Genomic DNA, 18,474 nt, shown 5'->3' on the forward strand with positions numbered 1-18,474 from the left:
CCATGCCAGGAAGCTGCTCGTTGTTGGGGGAAGCTGAGTTAGTGTTTGGCGTTTGACTATTCCTCTGCCTTTCAGAGGTTTGATTCTTCCCCTTAGTAACTGTTTTTTCAGCAGCTCCGGAAAGGGACAATTTGGACTCAGAGGTGGTTTGACGAGGCTGGGCTGGCATGAGCTGATGTAAAGTAAGGAATTTGCCTCACTTGAGTGGGCGTGGAGGTATAACATGCTTGGATTGCCCTGTTAGGTTTTAAAAGTGGATTAATATGCGAAGATAAAGGTGCATGGAATCTTCCTGATGACCCCCAAAGTGTATTGCTAGATATGCACTATTTAGCAGCATGGGGAGAAAAAAAAAATTCACAGAAATCGCTATTCTGTTACCAGTGCTTGGAGAAGTGAGACGGGGAAGCCATCCCTGAGTACATTTTGGCTCATACACCTCTCCAACTATCTTCATGCACCTGAAATGGTGTGGGAAGAGGAGCTGTGCATGTACCTTTAGAGACTCATTACTGCATGCAGCTTTTATCTATCCTGCTTTAAAACCTGGTACTTTGAACTATTTATGTATGCTACATGCCCTCAATTAAGAAATTGTTTTAGAGAGAAAACTAATTATGGATTTATCATGTAAAAATGTTCAGTTTTAGTTTTAAAACCTCTTAATGACATCAGCTCATAAAGCCCATGGACTAAAAGCCAAAAAGGAAACTTACAGGAACTTTAAGGAAGGAATAGGTGTTGCATATTGATAAAGGCAAAAGAGATATTTCATTAATTACCTTTTAACAAACAACTAATCTGCTTCAAATGTACTTTATGTGTTCAGACTAAATTGCTGTTTAACTTAAAAGATGAGAGTTTTTTAAACTAGTAAAATTGATGTAGGCTTTAGAGCAGATTGAAGGAATGCTCCCAAATTAATAACCCCCAAAGTGTATTGCTAGATATGCACTATTTAGCAGCATGGGGAGAAAAAAATATTCACAGAAATCGCTATTCTGTTACCTCCTTCTAAGGCTCTGCAAAGTTTGTTGACACAAGTCTGAATCTTATTCAGTGCATTCATTACTGTTAGCAATAATTTGTTGATGATTGTAGAGCTAGATACTTTAATAATTATAAGCATAATTTTTTATTTATTGGATTTGCCTAGTGCAGTTATAACAATGTGGGAAAAACTGTTTTAATTCTTCAATTTGAATCTTTTATAGGATCTCTCATATCTTCAGATAAAGAGACATGGGTCACTAGTACTGCAGCTGAATAAAGCAAGAAAGTAAAATCTAAACAGTCATACAGAAATGTTTAATAGGTTTTCTAATGAAATCATCACAGTAACAGAACTTTATTTTACTGTAATGAAATGCAATTCTATCACACAAGTATAAATAAAAACACTAAGATCAATGGTTAATACAGCTCTCAAAATATTACAGATGCAATTTTCATAATCAGCAACTGAACTGTTCAATAGAGAAAAAAATGTAGACATCCCCAGACATCCCATTCTGTTCCAACTTGAATAAGGCTCTGTAATTAGTTACATTATTACTAATAAATAGTTTCTGTTGAATACTCAGGCACACTAATTTCAGAATCTCTAACACATCATGAGCAGAGGCACATTTTATGTGCTTGTAAGAAGTTATCTGGGTAAGAACATCAAACACTGCATTAGATCATACTATAGGTATGAATTACTAAATTAAAATACATCCAGGATATGGGTTGGCATCACTTCATGTTGCAAAGGGCATTGTGAATTAATATAATAGGCAACTTTGGTAAAGAGCCTAATGGCAAACCAAGTGTATAGAGGGCAGTTTGAAACTTAAAAGTTTTAAAAACACGCTGCAGGAAAAATCATTTTAGATCTGCATGATTAGTGTAAAGAACAGAAGGATTCCATCATGTTTAGTTTTAATGGAAGCATCCCAGGATTCCTAAAATGTGTTTATACATAAGCTAAATGCTGTTAACAGTGATTTATACAGTAAGAGGTGTACAGGTGCCAAAAGAGGAGTAATTGTTTAACCCCAAAAGTATAATTTTTCTGAAGTGGTGTTGAAGTACCTAATCACAATGAACAATTAGTAACTGCAGAGAAACATTCTCAAGGGTTCTGAAAAACCATCTCCTAAGATTATCTGGACCAGTTAGTCTGCAGTACTGACTCATAACTTTTATTGTGGTATTCCTTTGGAATATTTTTTTTTTCTCAAAGACTTGGATCAGTATCTTTGGATCATATGTTTTACAGGAAAAAATACAGACTATATTTTACTTTGGCAACAAAAATAACCTCTTGTTACAAGGTCTTGCATGCACAGAATAGAGCATCTGATTTTGTTTGCCTCCTTAAAGTGACTTCCTGTGCAGTTTTGCTAATAGTTTTGAAATTCCAGCATTTCAAAACAAGCTTATCAATAGAGGTAGGAGGGACAAACAAAAGACAGAAGTCATACTGTGCAAACAGACCTTATCATACAACCATAATTTTACAGCTAATTAATGTTTTCAGTAATATTCAAATAGCCAACAAGATGGTGTGATCTTAGAATGTTCAACTGCCAATCACTCCTGAACTTTATATAGCATATCAGTTTTATTAGGTAAATCAAACCTCATATCAAGTACTTGCAATACTTCTCTCTAATAAATGAATATTCAAAATGCAGACATTTTTAATTAGGGATAGTAAAATCCAGTTGTCATGTCAGTTCTTGGCTTGTATTTATGTATTACAGAATTTTTCAAGTAACTCGATTGTATTTCAAATCAACTGGTACCACTTCAAAGTTCCTAAAAATGAAAAGTTTTAAATTTGGTAATATTTACAAATAAGGGTCTATTAATACTCTAGCCCCTTAATTAACAACAAATAATAAATTTAAAATTATGGCAATCTAGTATCAGGATGGGTTACAAAGAAATATAAAAATATTTTCATTAGAAACTTTTGCCAAATTGTTTATGGAGGATTTGAATTATTCTATAAAAATCACATTATTAAAGTAAAATCAATAGTGTGACTATTAACTCATTTATATTTAATATATTCTAATCTGTAAAAACAAAAACTATGGTATGTATATTTAGTGCACATTTTTCTGCCTTTATTTGGTATAGGAATGAAGAACAAAAAGACCTTAATTTAGGGGGAATATTCTCCAGTGTTTGAACATGCAGTTGCTATCAGGTACACAAACAGAATTGTTCCAGTTCTTAGTAGAGTAGTAGTATTTTCTTTACATTGCACAACATTGGTATATAACTTAGGGTTTTTAATAGTACAAAAATTGCATAAGCCTAAGTCATTATTTTGCAACAGAAACATACTTGAAACAGATTTGGCTGTTTAACTTGCAACTACTAAACTGCAGGGTTTAACATGCTTCACCCAAGTTTATTAACCTGCTCAATCTGCTTTTGTTGCAGTAGATCTAAACTGTCACAAGACTTTCATGACATACAAACTCTTAAATTTAAATGGCACAAGAAATACTTCCTTCTTGTGATCAAATTCAGCAGGTCACAGTACATCTCAATATGAGAAACCACCATTTCAAAAAGACGCATCAATCGTAAGGAGGCTCAGTTGGGGCTCAGGAGAGAGAAAAGCTCTTCTGGAATGTAAAGAGGTAACGTGGAATAACTATACATTTCATCAATTAACAACTGTCTCTGGTAAAAAGGGCCAAATCTTCCAGTTTTCCAAGGATGGCTCAACTCAGTACGATTGAGAAACAGGGACCAACCATCAATTTCTTCCATGCTACAGCAGCAAGGTCCAAACTGGAGTTATGAACTGCTGATACAACTTCCGACTGCACTATCATGACAGATCTAACAATTCAGAGTGCATCCAGTGCAGGTTTTCAGATTTTCGTTGTCACCATCTAATAAAATCTGTCATATCCATTGTAAAACCACCTTTTCCTAAATCAACTCCTAAATTCCAGCAGTATACTTTTCAAAAAATCCAGCCTTTCTTTTGTGTTACAAAACTATGCCTTATATTAAAGTGTTGTACTGTTCAGCAAATGAACCTCTTCTTCACTTTCCTCTCTCTCCTCAGTTATTGAGTTCAGTTGAACATTATTGATGCGGGGTCTTGATTTGCCATCTGGGCCATATGTCGGAGGATATCTTTTTTTGTTATGATGCCAAGGAGGCGCCTAGAAAGAGACACACACAAAATATAGCTAATTAACTACAAGGTCTAAAGGCAATCAACCTCTCTTGTACACAAAATCTTTTTTGTTGATAGGAACAGAGCAGCAAAGCCTGATCATTCCAAAGAATGCATCGTGACAGGAAGTAACCATCGTTTTGTTAAAACTATAAAAGTACTATGAAAGTAAAGAGGATGGTCACTAAACTAAACTATTACTTACTTTCACCTAGGAAATAACCAAGCTCCCACCCGCTGATAATTTGTTGCTGATTATCATATACCAACAAAAAGTAACAAAGGAAAAAAAAAAGATTTGAGTAAATGAAGTTGATCCCATTGTAAAAAGAAAATATAGTTGAATCTAGCCAAACTCAAAATTGCTTGATAATTCAATTTTGAGGCTCTGTTCAACTATGCACACTGCTTTGGGTATCTCCATAAGAGATAAGCTTAACCAATAGATAATCATAGATAAATTTATTTGAAATTCAGATTAAAAAAAAAAAAATTATAGCCCTATTTTCCCCAAATTAAAAAGCAATGCTGTTATGATCAAAGTCTTGCTATTTATTATCAAAGAGTGAAGCTGTCCTAAGAGATACTATTATAGGAGAGGCAGAGAGAATAAGCTTCCAATCTTGTTACTCTGGTTAGTAGTTGTACTGTAACTGTTCTTATAAGGATGCATGAAAAACTTGTGAAGTATTAGAAAAAATACAAGTTAAATAAACATGTAAGCAGCTAAACTTGGAAGACAGGTTTTAACAGCAACTACTGCAGAGCAGCAATTAGAATCTGTGGGTCATAAAATACAGCAAAAGGGATATCTCATAAATAGCATTACTGTTGATAACAAGGAAATACAGGAAACCCAAACAATAAGATAAAAAATATCCTGTTGTAGATGTCAAGACTAACACGTCATTTGCAGGTTAAGTAGTAGCTAAAATCAAAAATGAAAACTCTAATCACAGAGTTTTGGCATGTTTTATGTAATTTCACAAAACTAGGGAAAAGAAAAAGACATATCCTAGTATCTATGGGAATACCAGAATTTCTATCACTGGGATTGCTAAAATACTTCACGTTTTCTTTTAATTAGTTCATATCTTCATTTAGCTTGTTTTCAACAAATGGATGTTAAATAATATGTTTAAAATTTACATGGCATTCTATTTTAAAAGCTTTTAGAGTTGTATATGATTGGTTGTCCAGATGTTGTGATAGAACACTGAACAATTCACAAGTTTCATGCTTCCTGATGTCTAAAGTGTCAAATGAGATCTGATATATCTAATCACCAAGGGTTCGACGTGCTGCTTTAGTTGCTCGAGATGCTCTAATATGTTCTTCTTTGTGATGATCCCCAAGACAATCCTGAAACAGATCATGTTATGCTAATAACTGTGTGTGAAATAAAATGAAATGAAATGAAAACATGGATTGCAGAACTGGTAGTAATGAAAACAGTGAAACGAAAACCTTTTTGGTCAACACCTCTTTCAAAAGATGTAAAATTTACTGTGAGGGCATAAAACAAGAATGAGTTTGAACATGATGAACACTGGTATCTAGATATTTTTACCACTTCACTAAAACCTCCAGTTTCCTGAGGCTATAAAAATGGAACACAACAACAAGCCTAACCAGTATTTCAGCAGATAAGAATTCTGAGCTTTTTACAAATACCAGGTGTTCTTCATTTTAACCAGCCTTTTTCTGGATTCAGATCATATTTACAGTGAAGGATTTTAAATGTATGTGAATGCAGAACCATTTCCTTTTGCTTCAATTCTGCATTTAGAATAAATTAAATCAAACTACATACTAATATATTTTGAATTATTTTTAAAATGAGAACAGAAGAATATGACATAAGAATATGTTGACTTTTTATCAGTGTCTTCTAGGATCAGAGTCAGGGAGTAGTGGGAGGGAAAGACAACTGACAGGATTACACTTGATCATAAAGCTCCATATCCTGATTCTTGGAAATCCTGCTTAAGTTACTTCTATTTTTTTCTTATAAATCATAAGGACTGGAAAACAAGTTTTAAACCCTCCACTGTAAAGTAATTTATACCATGTATAATTATAAAATAAAATAAAATATAACGCTCAGAATGGTCAGCAGTAAAAGGAAACGAGGTCACCAAAAAACACCATCAAAGCTGACACCAGCCAGAGCATAAAACAACTAAAAGAAGCCATACAAGATCAGAAAATGTGGAGAGAGCTGGTCCATAGAATTGCCAAGAATTGGACACAACTGAATGGATAGAACCGTCATCATCATCATCATCAAATTGAGCCAGTTTGGTATAGTAGTTAAGGCATCAGGCTAGAGCCCAGGAGTTCTAGTCCCACCTTAAGAAGTGAAGCCACCTGGGTGACCTTGGGCCAGTCATTCTCATTCAGCCCTAGGAAGGAGGCAATGGCAAACCACTTCAAAAAACCTCGTCAAGAAAACTGCAGTCGCTAGGCATCAAAAACTGACTCAAAGGCATAGACAGATGATAGAGTCATTTGTTTGTTTAATTTGTAAGCTGCCTCCAAGTGACTCTATGGAACAACTTATTAAAACATTAAATATTTAGTCAATGATATCTGCAAAATTCTTCATATTATTTAAAGAAGGGGTGATATTATCAAAATACTGCACAAGGAAACATTTTTTCTTCTTTCAAGTACAATATCTTGTTTCCTTGATAATGTAAGAAATATTTGAAAGCCACTGAACTGAACAGAGATCTACTGTTAATCAACTTTCTTAAAACAGAAAATTTCCTAGATTTGTTGGACATACAAATATATTATACCGTTCCAGATTTTCAATACTTTTCCTAGATAGGTGTTCTAACAGAGAAGATTCAATCCTTCTACTGCTGGAACTGTTGTTCTGATAGAAGTAAATGCAAGTATTGTATTTTTAATGAGTTTACCAATCTGAGTTTGCCTCTCAAATTGGGAAGAAGAATGAAATCTGGTTACTATTAAAATTATCAAATGCAAATAATACTAAAAAGTTAAAGTCAGAAAACAAACATGAATACTATATATCTGCAGGCTAACCATTTTTTCCATAAAAATTCATTCACTGAAACGTTAAAGTAATATTTGGGTTACCTGGGGTGGCCTTTTTACTTAGTTTATTATTTTCCAAAGTGATTACAAACTTTCAGTTTGTCTGTGTATTCTACTATAATAATCTTATGTGATCACAAATTCATATTTTTAAAAAGTTATTTGTATTCACTACAGTATTCTATATTCTCACTGCATAATTGGAGCTCAATTGCATCTAGATAGGACTGGAAACAAACTCTAACACTGGGCTTAATATGTGAAGACTGTAATTACAATCTGCTGTGTTGAGTCTACTTTCTAGCTATCTGAGTGGAATCATGTCAAAAAAGGGTACGCAGGTAAATCCAACATTCAAGCAAGGATTTATATTTCTAAACACGGAAGTTGATCTACAAAGTTCTACAAATTTCCTCCTCCAATATCATGCTGAGTGTATGACCTGCACCAGCTTTAGGATAGAAAAGATGGACAGATTATGGTCTGGTCTTTTATCTTTAGGTAACAGACTCCAACCTTATGATAGAAAGCAGAGATATGGAAATGCATAGCAAGGGAATAAATCAGGAATAAGTTGCACAACTGGGAATGGGACCTCAACAAGCCAGCTCTATCTTCTTTATGATATGTAGTTTCTCAATTGTTTTTTAGGGAAAAAAAAGTTAAAAAAAATAAAGTGACAGGACAACCAATTTTTTTTTAAAAAATAGCAGCATGTAAATTTCATTTTATTATGTAGACGGCAAGTTATACCAAAGCTTCATTCAACTCATTGTTGCCGATGACTGGTTGGAACTTGTAGTCTAACATCTGGAAGCACTAATCTAGTTAGTTGTTGCTACAATTGCGCTAAAAAAATCACATGAGAGAGTGGTGGATATCTTCTAGTGAAAGGAAGGCCAACCTGTAGCTGTAAGGCACATGAAGTGCTTGGTTAAATTTCAGAAATACTTTGCAAGTGTCCAATTTAAACCTCTGGGAGAAAAAGAGAAAATAAGAAAAAGAGAATGCCAGTTTGCAGGGAGTGGGAAGAGACTTGTCAAAACAAGCATAGTGAATGGCCCAATGACCACTTTTACTCCAGCCCCAATGACTCGTTATTTCACCTCACTGACCAACTGTCATGCAGCCTCCAAGAAATTAGGTGGCTTTTGACAGAAAAAGGGTTGTAAAAGCTCAGCCTTGGTACACATAGTTGTCTCCACGCTTCATCCTCACAACCACAACCTGTCAGAGAGATTGATATAAATAGCTAACTCCAAAACACTTAGTGACCTCCTTGACCAAGCAGAGACTTGACTTACCTGATCTTATCCCAGCATTTTAGCCACTTTGCCATATTGGCTTTTTAGTAACTTCAAAACAAAAATATGCAGAACTGGAAGTAGCTTCAAAGGTATTGTTATCTAACAATTGCATGCAGTTATCTATTTAAAATGATATTTTAAATACACACCAGCAGTATTACCAAGTTTTCTTTCATGTATTTCCTATGAACTTAATGTGATAATTCAGTCTAGTATATATTCCTTGTTATGAGAAAAACTCAATAAATATCACAATAGCTTCTTACTTGCTTTTAACAGCTGACTTGGAGACTCAAGAAGGTTCCAAGAAGTTACTTGAAAAATAAAGTTATGGGTGGAGCAAATACTAACTTTAAGACGCTTTAATACTTTTAACAAATTGAGTGACAGATATCTGAAGGAACATTAAAGAATAATGTGGAAAAAAAATCCCTGGGGGGGGGCAAAAGAAAATTTTTCATTAAAGAACTCACCCATTGTGTGTTACAAGACACTGCCTTAGGCCCAGTTTGCGGAATATGTCCACCACAATCTCCATTGGTGTGTGATCCGTAACTGTAAAAGGGCTCATATCAAGAATGCTCCTAAGCTTCAAAGGCCGAGGACTTTCTGCTGAAAGTGATAAGGTATGCTGGGCAAAACAGACTCTGGAACTGCCAACGATGCCTTCTTGTTTCTTTCTGGCACTTTCTTCAAGAACAAAAAAGAAAAAAGAAAAATCAATGTGAAGGACTGGATCTTTAAAAAAAAAAAGCAAGACATTGCTAGACTTCAGCCAATTGCTCTGTGTGTGTATTACTATCCCAAGTTCATTGTCTCTTCTGAACACCCAAATATGAATATGCTTCATATTTCTACTATAAATATGGATAAAGAAATTGAATAGTTAGCTGATTGTTGTGGTTAAAAATACCAAAAATTGGACAGACTATATTTAGGCCATGCAATGATTCTCTCTCTAGGAATTCTACCTGCACTGAACAGCTCTCATGGAAAAGTAAAGGACTCGGCTTTAGTAGATATGATAAAAAGTAGCCCCAATAACAATCTTTTTCTAGGGTCTATGAATGAATTGTCCTTCCTTCCTGTTTCAAACCATGAGTCTCTTTCTCCCATCCTTTCATCATAATTAACTGATTGCAGCCCATTTCTCTTGCCAGTCTGTTGATAACACCTGAACTGTGTCTATATAACTATCTGGTCCCAGCCTCCTTCCAACTAAATCTCTGAGGCAGCTTTATTCAAAGTAATCCTAAACTGCACATTTTAAAACATCCTATGAATACTAACTGGAAGAACATTTTAAAACATTAATATGGAAGAAAATTCCAAAGCATTCTGAAAGAAATGTGTCTTGGATCAGTATCTAAAAGTCTGACTGCAAAAAAAGCTCTAGAAAATTCTTTACATTTGGTAGATTCATAGATAACTATCTGATCTAATAAGTAAGGAGTATTTAGGGCTTTAAATATTATGAATAGCACATTAAACTAAGGTTAATGGGAGCAAAACTGTGCTTGCTCCTCTTAACCTTAGCTTAAAGAAATGAAATAGCCTCTCATCCAGATACCACCACAGCTAACTTTCTACTGCCACTTGGATATCCACCTGCATATCCAGATGGAACAACTGATCTAGGAGTTAATCTAGGATGGAAACCTGAGTCTTCAGAGGTTTTAATCCACTCATTCCCAATCAAATGTAACCTTATCTTCCTTGGATTCAGTTTCAGCTCTCTAGCCACATTCATAAAGCAGCATTATTCACATCCAGAAAAGCAATGCAAACGCAGCTGTTTAGCTGCGTTTGCACTGCTTTTCTGGATGTGAATAATGCCGCTTCTACACAGAACCCCAGCGAGGTTCTGTGCACATGACAATGCGACAATTGCTACAATCTTTTATAAAGAGGAAGTCCCAAAGAGTCTTTCAAATATCAAGGCCTTATTGCAGCAATTAAGAAATGCATCTAACAACCTAGTTACTATACAGATAATTGGACTTTAAAATGTAGAAAACCTCATTTGGCTACAAGAAGGCCACAGAGGCACAACTTCACCTCAGTCTGTTCTGAAATTCTTATTTTCCTTTCAAAATTCTGCATGGCAAAAGACCTATCAGGCATTTCATCTGGACTATCATACCTGCATTGTTCTTAAAACTACTTTGCAATGACAGAATAGGCATGTTCGATTTAGACATGGAATTAATTACAGAAAATAAATAGTTCACTGAAGGTTCTTCTCAATTTGGTAAGGAAATAGAAAAAATGCAAGGCACGTCCAAAATGCATGAGACCAACCTTATCTGTTCTTCGAACACCATGTCCCCACTTCCTTCCTCAGGGTTATGTATACTTTCTGTATTTCTGCTATGACTGCCTTCCTGTTATGCTTTGGAAAAATAACAGATATCCTCCAGCTAATGAAAAGCAATTACCTATTGCAATAGTCAAATCTCTCCTTAGGGCAAATCCTACTAGTCTTTGGGATTCTTTTGACATTATTACAGGAAAACCATTATAGCTGGTTTCATTGATCAAATTTTCAATATCATCCACAGTCATATTATCCTGTGTTAATACTGCCAATGGGGCGTCATTTCTTCGAGGTCTCATGACATCAGCAGCCAGGGTTGTATGAGTAAATTCTTCCTTAGCATCCAAGAAAGGATATCCATTCAGACGTATGTGTGCTTCATAGATGCCCTCTCTGCCAAAAGCATCTCCAACCCATTTGCTCGTCATTACTGCAGCCATAAGGGGTACAATATACTCTAGTCCCCCTGTTAACTCAAACACAATAACTACCAGAGATACAGTCATCCTTGTCACTCCACCTGAAGGGGAAAATAAAAATAAAAATGGCTTAATCAACATGTTGTTGGAATGTATGAATATTTCTAAATATCAACACCAAAATGTGTGGCAGAGGCAGCAATAAATTAACAACGAGCATCTGCTATTCTTATGAGAAACAGAATCAATGGAAGGAAGATGGTTAAATGATACACAGCCATTTAACCATGAGGCCAAAATTAAGTTGCAATCCTATGGATGCTTATTTGTGAGCAAATCCCATTGAACTTCTATACATGCATAGTATGACTCTGCAAATCTTTCAGCAAAGAACTTTGCCAGTATCTTAGTGTAAGTGCTTTCAAACATTCCTAAAAGACCTCAGGAGGGCCTCAGAGCAACCGTACCTGCCAAGCCTTTGACCAGCTGGTTCTCAGCATCAAGGATCAAGCAAAGTATCTTGCTGAACTATTTATATCATGCTTAGGATTGCATTGCAAAACCTAATAGAAGAAATTGCTAAATCTGGGTCCCAAATGAACCACCTGTGAGAACCAATGTTGCTTACAGGCACCTCTCTTGTTCCTACTGGGTTACTCGTTTGTAATTTTTAAAAAAGAATTAGGCATGAAGTTGGCACACAGCCAAGCATTAGCTTCAAGCTTCAACTTTATTTCCAATCTGCCTTTGGGCTGTACTTGGTAAGTGGCTACTATGCAGTGTTTGTTCTAAAAGTGTACCACTCCTCAAAAACAGAAACAACAACAAAAAAGCAAATGGAATGGCAAGGAATATCCAAGGCTCTAAAAAATATAATAGTAAGGAACAACCTCTCTAGTTGGTGTAAAAGAAAATGAACAGCTGTGACTGGTCAGCTCACTATGGCAGTTATTTTGAGCACAGACATCCTTCCCCTATGGTACCACTATAGTTTTCTATAGATAAACATTTCAATATGACAATCAGGTCAAATCTTTGTATCCATTTGTTTTTTCTTCCTTCAAAGGGACATTATTTAAGTAACCTAAAATTGGCTGACCACTGGCTGTTATAGTTACCTAAGCATGCAGCAGCACCAACCATAGCATAGAGGCCTGGAGTTATACAATCTGCTCCAACTTCACACCACTGCTTGAAGATAAACCAGTCATGATGATAATAAGCCAATTGTTCCACTGCAATTCCAACAATTCTCCCAGCTATTGCTCCAATGGCCATACTTGGTATGAACAAGCCTGATGGAACCTAAAACAGAAAATGTCAAGGAAGGTTGTGACTTAGAAGAATAAGTATCTTCTTTTTTTAGAGTAAACTTTTGAAAAGGCTGTGGAAGAATTTGCTTGTATAAAGGATTCCGGAAACAGCACACCATACAAGTCACATCTGAACTATCATTTCTGAAGAAGAGAGTCAGATGCATCCAGTGCAAGCAGAGATGCATGCAGACAGCCTGTAAAAGCCTTTAACAGCTTGTAGAAACTATTGTCACCAGTAATTCTTGTCATATCAGCCCATCATTGTTTCTCTATACGTACATATTTATTCTCCCTCCCACCCCAGGGTGGCAGTCCCTCAGTGCTTCAGTATGTGAACATCCAACCTATATACTCTTCCTCATTATAGCAGTGTAACGGAATCAGCACATTAACATAGCGTGTTTTCCACCTACCGACTGCTACAGCTGGAAGCAAACTTTCTAGAAAGTAACTTAAAAAAAATGTTTATTTGAAATTAAAAACTGGTTTGGAGATGAAACAACTGGGGAACCAATAAGAGGAGAAAGTTCTGTTTCTTTAATAATTCTTTTAGAGAGAGGATTTTAGCAGCATATGATCAAAATCAGAATTTCTATCCAGAATTATCCTTGACTTTAGAGTACTTGACTATGCTCATCCATCATCTGGAATATGCTGCTAAATAAATAAAAATCTTTCTGAACATTTTAGTAGTGCAAGTATGAATAGACAGCATAGAAGACCCTGAAATTTTACACCAACTTGCACAAGAATGCATTATGTCAAAGCAATGAAGAGTTTATCTTATGAAAATAAGTCTTTCTATGTAATACTGAAAGTTACTGAAATGCTAGTGGTTTTGTTTTTACTCAACAACTATCATTTCACATCGCAATAAGCTAAACATGACGCTTGTTTTACCAAAAGCCACCATATGATTACCAAGTACCTGTCCAATTGAAAGACTAAAATAATTCTTTCAATCCTAAAGAAAAGGAGGCATCTAAACAATTTTTGCTGAATCTATATTTGCATATCCCACCAATATACTTTCTCAGATATCATCTATCCATGTGACTGAGAGCACAATCCTAATGGGAAGAGTTCCATTCACTTGCCAGTAGAGAGATGGAGGACTTATTAGAGTACTGCAGAAAGAAAAATGAATGTTTGTTTCATCTTACCTTGATACCAAAAGTGAAGACTGTCATTATAATCTTAAATATAAGAGCTAAGCACAGCTGCCATATTGCTGAATACACTCCGGTGCCTGCTGGACGGTCAGGAATGTCATCTACTATTTTACTGGCATTCATGTCATTTCGGTAATCACAAAGGGAAGATGACTCCAAAGGACCACAGTCTGTGAAAAGTTCTTTAATTAGCTCACTGGTGTTGACTCTGGTATAGGGGTTTGGAAAAGCAATGACAGCTGTTATTGCTGCCACAATAATAACCTCAAGAACTGGATACTTTCCAAATTTGGTTGATTTGCGTCGACGGCACCAAGCAATGTTGGCACGGATGAAAAATGCTCCCCACAGTCCACCAAACACACCCAGAAGAATGAACGGCAATAGTTCAAATAGATACCATGGAGTGTGGTACTCGACATAGAAAAGAACCAGGCGACTATTTCCAAAAGGATTGATGGATCTCAAAACAAATGCAGCCACCAAAGCAGCAAAAAATGATCTCCACAAGGTCTTCAAAGGAAAGTAATAACTGACCTATAAAGACACAAAAGAGAGAATATAAATGGATCTATGGGCAAAGTTGCTTTTTTCTAAGTAATTTGTTTTCAAGACAAACTATAGAAGAATGCTTGTTTACATTTTGTAGGTATTATGCTGTAACAACCAAGAAAGGTATTTACATTAGGAGATTTTTAAATGATAACATCACAATGAAAGTTTCTCTCTTTTCTTAGTTATGTATGACAAGATATATGCAAAGTGTTTTGCAAAATCTTCACAGATGCCTAGCTCCTGCTTCACTCAACCATATTTAGCACATTATTTTAAAGTAATGAGTAATGTTACAATCAATATGGTTTACTCATAATGCCATGTGCCAGTTTCAGTCTTCACAAATACATATTGTATTTCCCTGCCTTATTTCTTTATTTATTAGATTTATATCCCAATTTTGGTTCAGAAGCTCAGGGTGGAAAACCTAGTGCTCACTATTCCTATTTTTCCACACAACCACCACTGTGTGAAGTATACTGGCTCATCTCACTGTGAGGTGTGAGCAGCTCAAAGTCACCCAGGGAATTTCCATGACCGAGGGTGACTAGAACCACTCTTAGTCCAACACCTTCTCCAACTATGCTAGCCTTTAAGATCTGGACACTCAATTAATTCAGACAAACCACTGCTAGCTATGATTGTCCTTCATTGATAACAACAACAAGGATATACATTTATAAGGAACTTCTTGCAATCCAAGGATTACAGCAATATAGATCTACCTGCACAGGAACCTATGGCAAGGAGGAATTATCTCCAGAAAAGGAAGGTTTTATAAATTGGTATAATTTTTCTTTCATTCTGTTTAAACAAGTGATTATTTAAATAAATCAGCAGTATTTTGTGTGGTCTGGTAACTTTCTATCATTTATCTGCAAAATATGCCTTAAAATTTCTATTTTGTGACTAAACAGCTCTATGCGGAGGGAATGAAACTGTGCTCAGTTAGATCTGCAAGTGGCAATATGAGAGTATAGTAACAAGGAAATACAGGTATTTTCAGTACTGGGTATACATACTTCTTCTAGGCTGAAAAGGACTCCTCCAATTGGGGCACCAAACGCTACTGATACGCCAGCTGCTGAAGCAGCAGATAATACCTAGTGAACAGATTAGATGGCTTCAGATTATTTGAACGCTAATTAATGAAACATGCTAAGCTTAAGTTCCGGAGAGTTTTTGACCTGATTCCTACATAATACTAAGTATTATAATGTTGCATTTGTTTTTGCTTAACTCAAACATTTATTTTCTGGGCTGCGTGGCTATCAAGAAAGACCAGGAAATGGTAGAGTTTCTTCAAGGAGGTATGACAAGCATAGTCAGCACACTCAATTCCCATCCACAGCACCTTCTCCCCTTTGGATCCAAATAGGTACACAGCCCTATACAGCACTTAAATAACAAACCCTCTTCACATCAATGAAAGCTCCTTGTGATCCTTAATTATGACACACCCACACACAAACTTTTCTTTAAATTGAAAGCAACAGCATTTCTGTTGAAGTATGGGAGAAAGTGGTCTCTTTGCACCGGAAGTCTTATGTCCGATATTATGATCTTGTCTCTGCATAGCAATGCCTGGCACTTGATCCTTGTTTTACACAGCTAGCCTGTTTCTGAGACCCCAACATTCTAAATAAACTCCTGAACTACATTTTATTATGTGCATACTTCTGCATTTAGTCTTGATTGCTTATCAGCTTAAAGTCAATAACATTATTTTCTACACTACAAAAACAATCTTGACTGGATTGATACAAGCATGTTTCTACAATAAGAAGGTACTGCTATACAATACATGAAAAATTAGAGATTTGCAAAATATTCTGAATTTAAAATGTAACATTTGGAACACCTCCAATAAGACTAGAACAGTCCATTTGTAATTTTAAACTTTTTGAATTTGAAATGTCTTGCAAGTTCTGCTGAAAGTAAAGCTGAAATTAAAAAAGGACATACCTCCCTTTTCTTTGCTTCGTTTGTGCTGTACTTCGGAAAGAGGTAGGAAAATATGTTTCCCCAGCAACAGGCAACATGTACAAGAGGGCCTTCTTTTCCTAAACTCAAACCTGAGGCTACAGCCAAGACTAAAGTAACTGTTTTTATCATTAATGTCCACTTGCCCAGATACCCTCTAATGATAAAGCCACTCAATATGGTTTTGATCTAGAAGAGAAGAAAAATACATTCTGAATAAATGTTTCTCAAAATATTTAGCCTTTTCAGAATTTATGGCTCTATTTTGTGCTGCCAGGTTATTTGTAATTCTTCATGAAGATTTTTGAGTCTTTGGAAGGGTTATTTATTTAACCTATATGACTGCCTAAGTCTATGCAGATAGAGTTGATTATAAATTAGTGTTACAATATTTATTTTAATATGTTACAAACTCACTCCAATTTCTAAGATAATATACAATATTATGTAACATGATTATTTAGGTATGTTGATATGTATTATTCAGATACATTATGTCTTAATACATCTTTTAAAGCTCATTTTCATTATTTCAATGTGTGCTGTGATAATCACTTCCTTTATCAACCAGTATTTTCTATTTAGTATACATGAAATAAAAATTAAGGGTGACAGAGAAAAATTAAAGATAGTCTATCATAAGTAGTTTCTGCTGCTTTCCTCCAAATGTATTATGTGACACATCTACATATGTGCTAACCTGCTTTTGCAGTCATAGTATGCTAAAAGATGGCATTCAAATTACTAACTTTACCAAAATAAGGTAATAGCTATAAAAAAAGAACCATGTAGAATTTTATCTCAAATTATACAATACTATTTTATTTGGAAAATAAAACTCTCCTTTAATCTGCCAACAGCTATATTAATACACTTCTTAATAATATTTGAGAATATGTAAAGCCTCTATCCTAAACTGCAATCTTCATGGCATCCTGTATTCTCTCATCAAATTCCAGTTTCTTATTTCTTCCATAAAGCAACAATTTGCAGTTAGTTATATGCAAGAACATCCCTTTTTATAAATTTATTTCCAGCACAGTTAGGGATAACTATAATCCATTTCCTACCTCTGGAATACCTGATCCACAAGCATAAGGTGCAAACACCTTCACCAAAGAAACTGCTAAGAAAGCAAAGCTCAAAGCCCAGAAAATGTACATTATGTAGTTCATTATATAGGAACCTGGTCCCTAAAACAAAACAAAAGGAAACAAAGACTTTAGCAGAGCACTTTCTACTTTTAAAAGAGATTCCCAGCTTTAAAAGAAACACATCACATTTTATGATCACAAATATTGTTTACAATACAGGTAGCCCTTGATCTACGACCATTTGTTCAGCGACTGTTTGAAGTTACGATGGTACTAATTGAATGGTGGTACAACTGGTGCTTGGAGTTCTGACAATCTGGGTGCTTGGCAACCAGTTCGCACTTACGACCAGTTGCAGTGCCCTGCAATCACATGATCACCATTTGCAACTTTCCCTGCCGGCTTCCCCCCAGCTTCAATGGGGAAGCCAGCAGGGAAAGTCGCATGTCACTGGGGCAAGTCTCCTCCACCTGCACCAGCCACTCATGCACCCTCCCCAACCCGCACCAAGCCTCTTGTGCACCCCTCGCAGGCACTGGGGTAGGATGATACCATCTGGAATTGGTTGTGGGGCATCCCAAGGGGATGACTGAGGAGCTGGGTTTTGTTTTGGTTTTATGGTTTATGACTTTATAGTTCTGGGTTTTATTGTTGATATGAGCCACCCAGAGTTGTGTTTTAAGATGTGCAGCCATACAAATCTTTTAAATACGTAAGTAAGTAAGTAAATAAATCTACAAACAACATCCCTATTTCTTAGATAGGGTTTATTCATCAAGGCAATGATTTATCTTTAGAGACTGTACTTACCTCTGCTTGACCAATTATTAATTCTGCCCATGTTTTCCATAATGGGCATTTGTCTCTCTCTTCAAATGTTGTTTCGTTAGATGCCCAGCAACACTGTTCATGATTGAACCACAGGGCACTGAGACAAATGCCTTCCTTTAAATCAGTCATCCAATCTGCAGCAATATCTATCAATCCAGCCAAAGCACCTAGTACAGAAATACAGATGGTTCCACACTTTCAGAAAATAGACAGACA

At 35.7% G+C, this 18,474-nt stretch overlaps 1 protein-coding gene across 7 annotated transcripts in view; it reads right to left on the reverse strand.

The window, feature by feature from the left end:
* Positions 1-1,289: 1,289 nt before the first annotated feature.
* Positions 1,290-18,474, reverse strand: part of CLCN3 (Cl-/H+ antiporter 3) — a 46,508-nt gene continuing 29,323 nt past the window's right edge. For 6 of the 7 annotated variants that reach the window (XM_088132327.1, XM_088132350.1, XM_088132320.1 and 3 more), the window contains 10 exons: positions 18,238-18,425; positions 17,404-17,526; positions 16,316-16,522; positions 15,373-15,453; positions 13,787-14,332; positions 12,426-12,612; positions 11,010-11,408; positions 9,045-9,261; positions 5,482-5,557; positions 1,290-4,181 (listed from right to left, as the gene is read on the reverse strand). In XM_088132327.1, coding sequence (XP_087988453.1) covers positions 4,023-4,181; positions 5,482-5,557; positions 9,045-9,261; positions 11,010-11,408; positions 12,426-12,612; positions 13,787-14,332; positions 15,373-15,453; positions 16,316-16,522; positions 17,404-17,526; positions 18,238-18,425 — 2,183 coding nt within the window. In that variant the 3' untranslated portion in view covers positions 1,290-4,022. The remainder of the gene's footprint in view (positions 4,182-5,481; positions 5,558-9,044; positions 9,262-11,009; positions 11,409-12,425; positions 12,613-13,786; positions 14,333-15,372; positions 15,454-16,315; positions 16,523-17,403; positions 17,527-18,237; positions 18,426-18,474) is intronic. The other variant, XM_088132334.1, reaches the window with a different exon arrangement.

The sequence above is a fragment of the Python bivittatus genome, unplaced genomic scaffold, assembly GCF_059951505.1.
Source record: "Python bivittatus isolate LINGU-HERP-01145 unplaced genomic scaffold, Pbiv_v1 ctg000070_np1212, whole genome shotgun sequence".
Lineage (NCBI taxonomy): Eukaryota > Metazoa > Chordata > Lepidosauria > Squamata > Pythonidae > Python > Python bivittatus.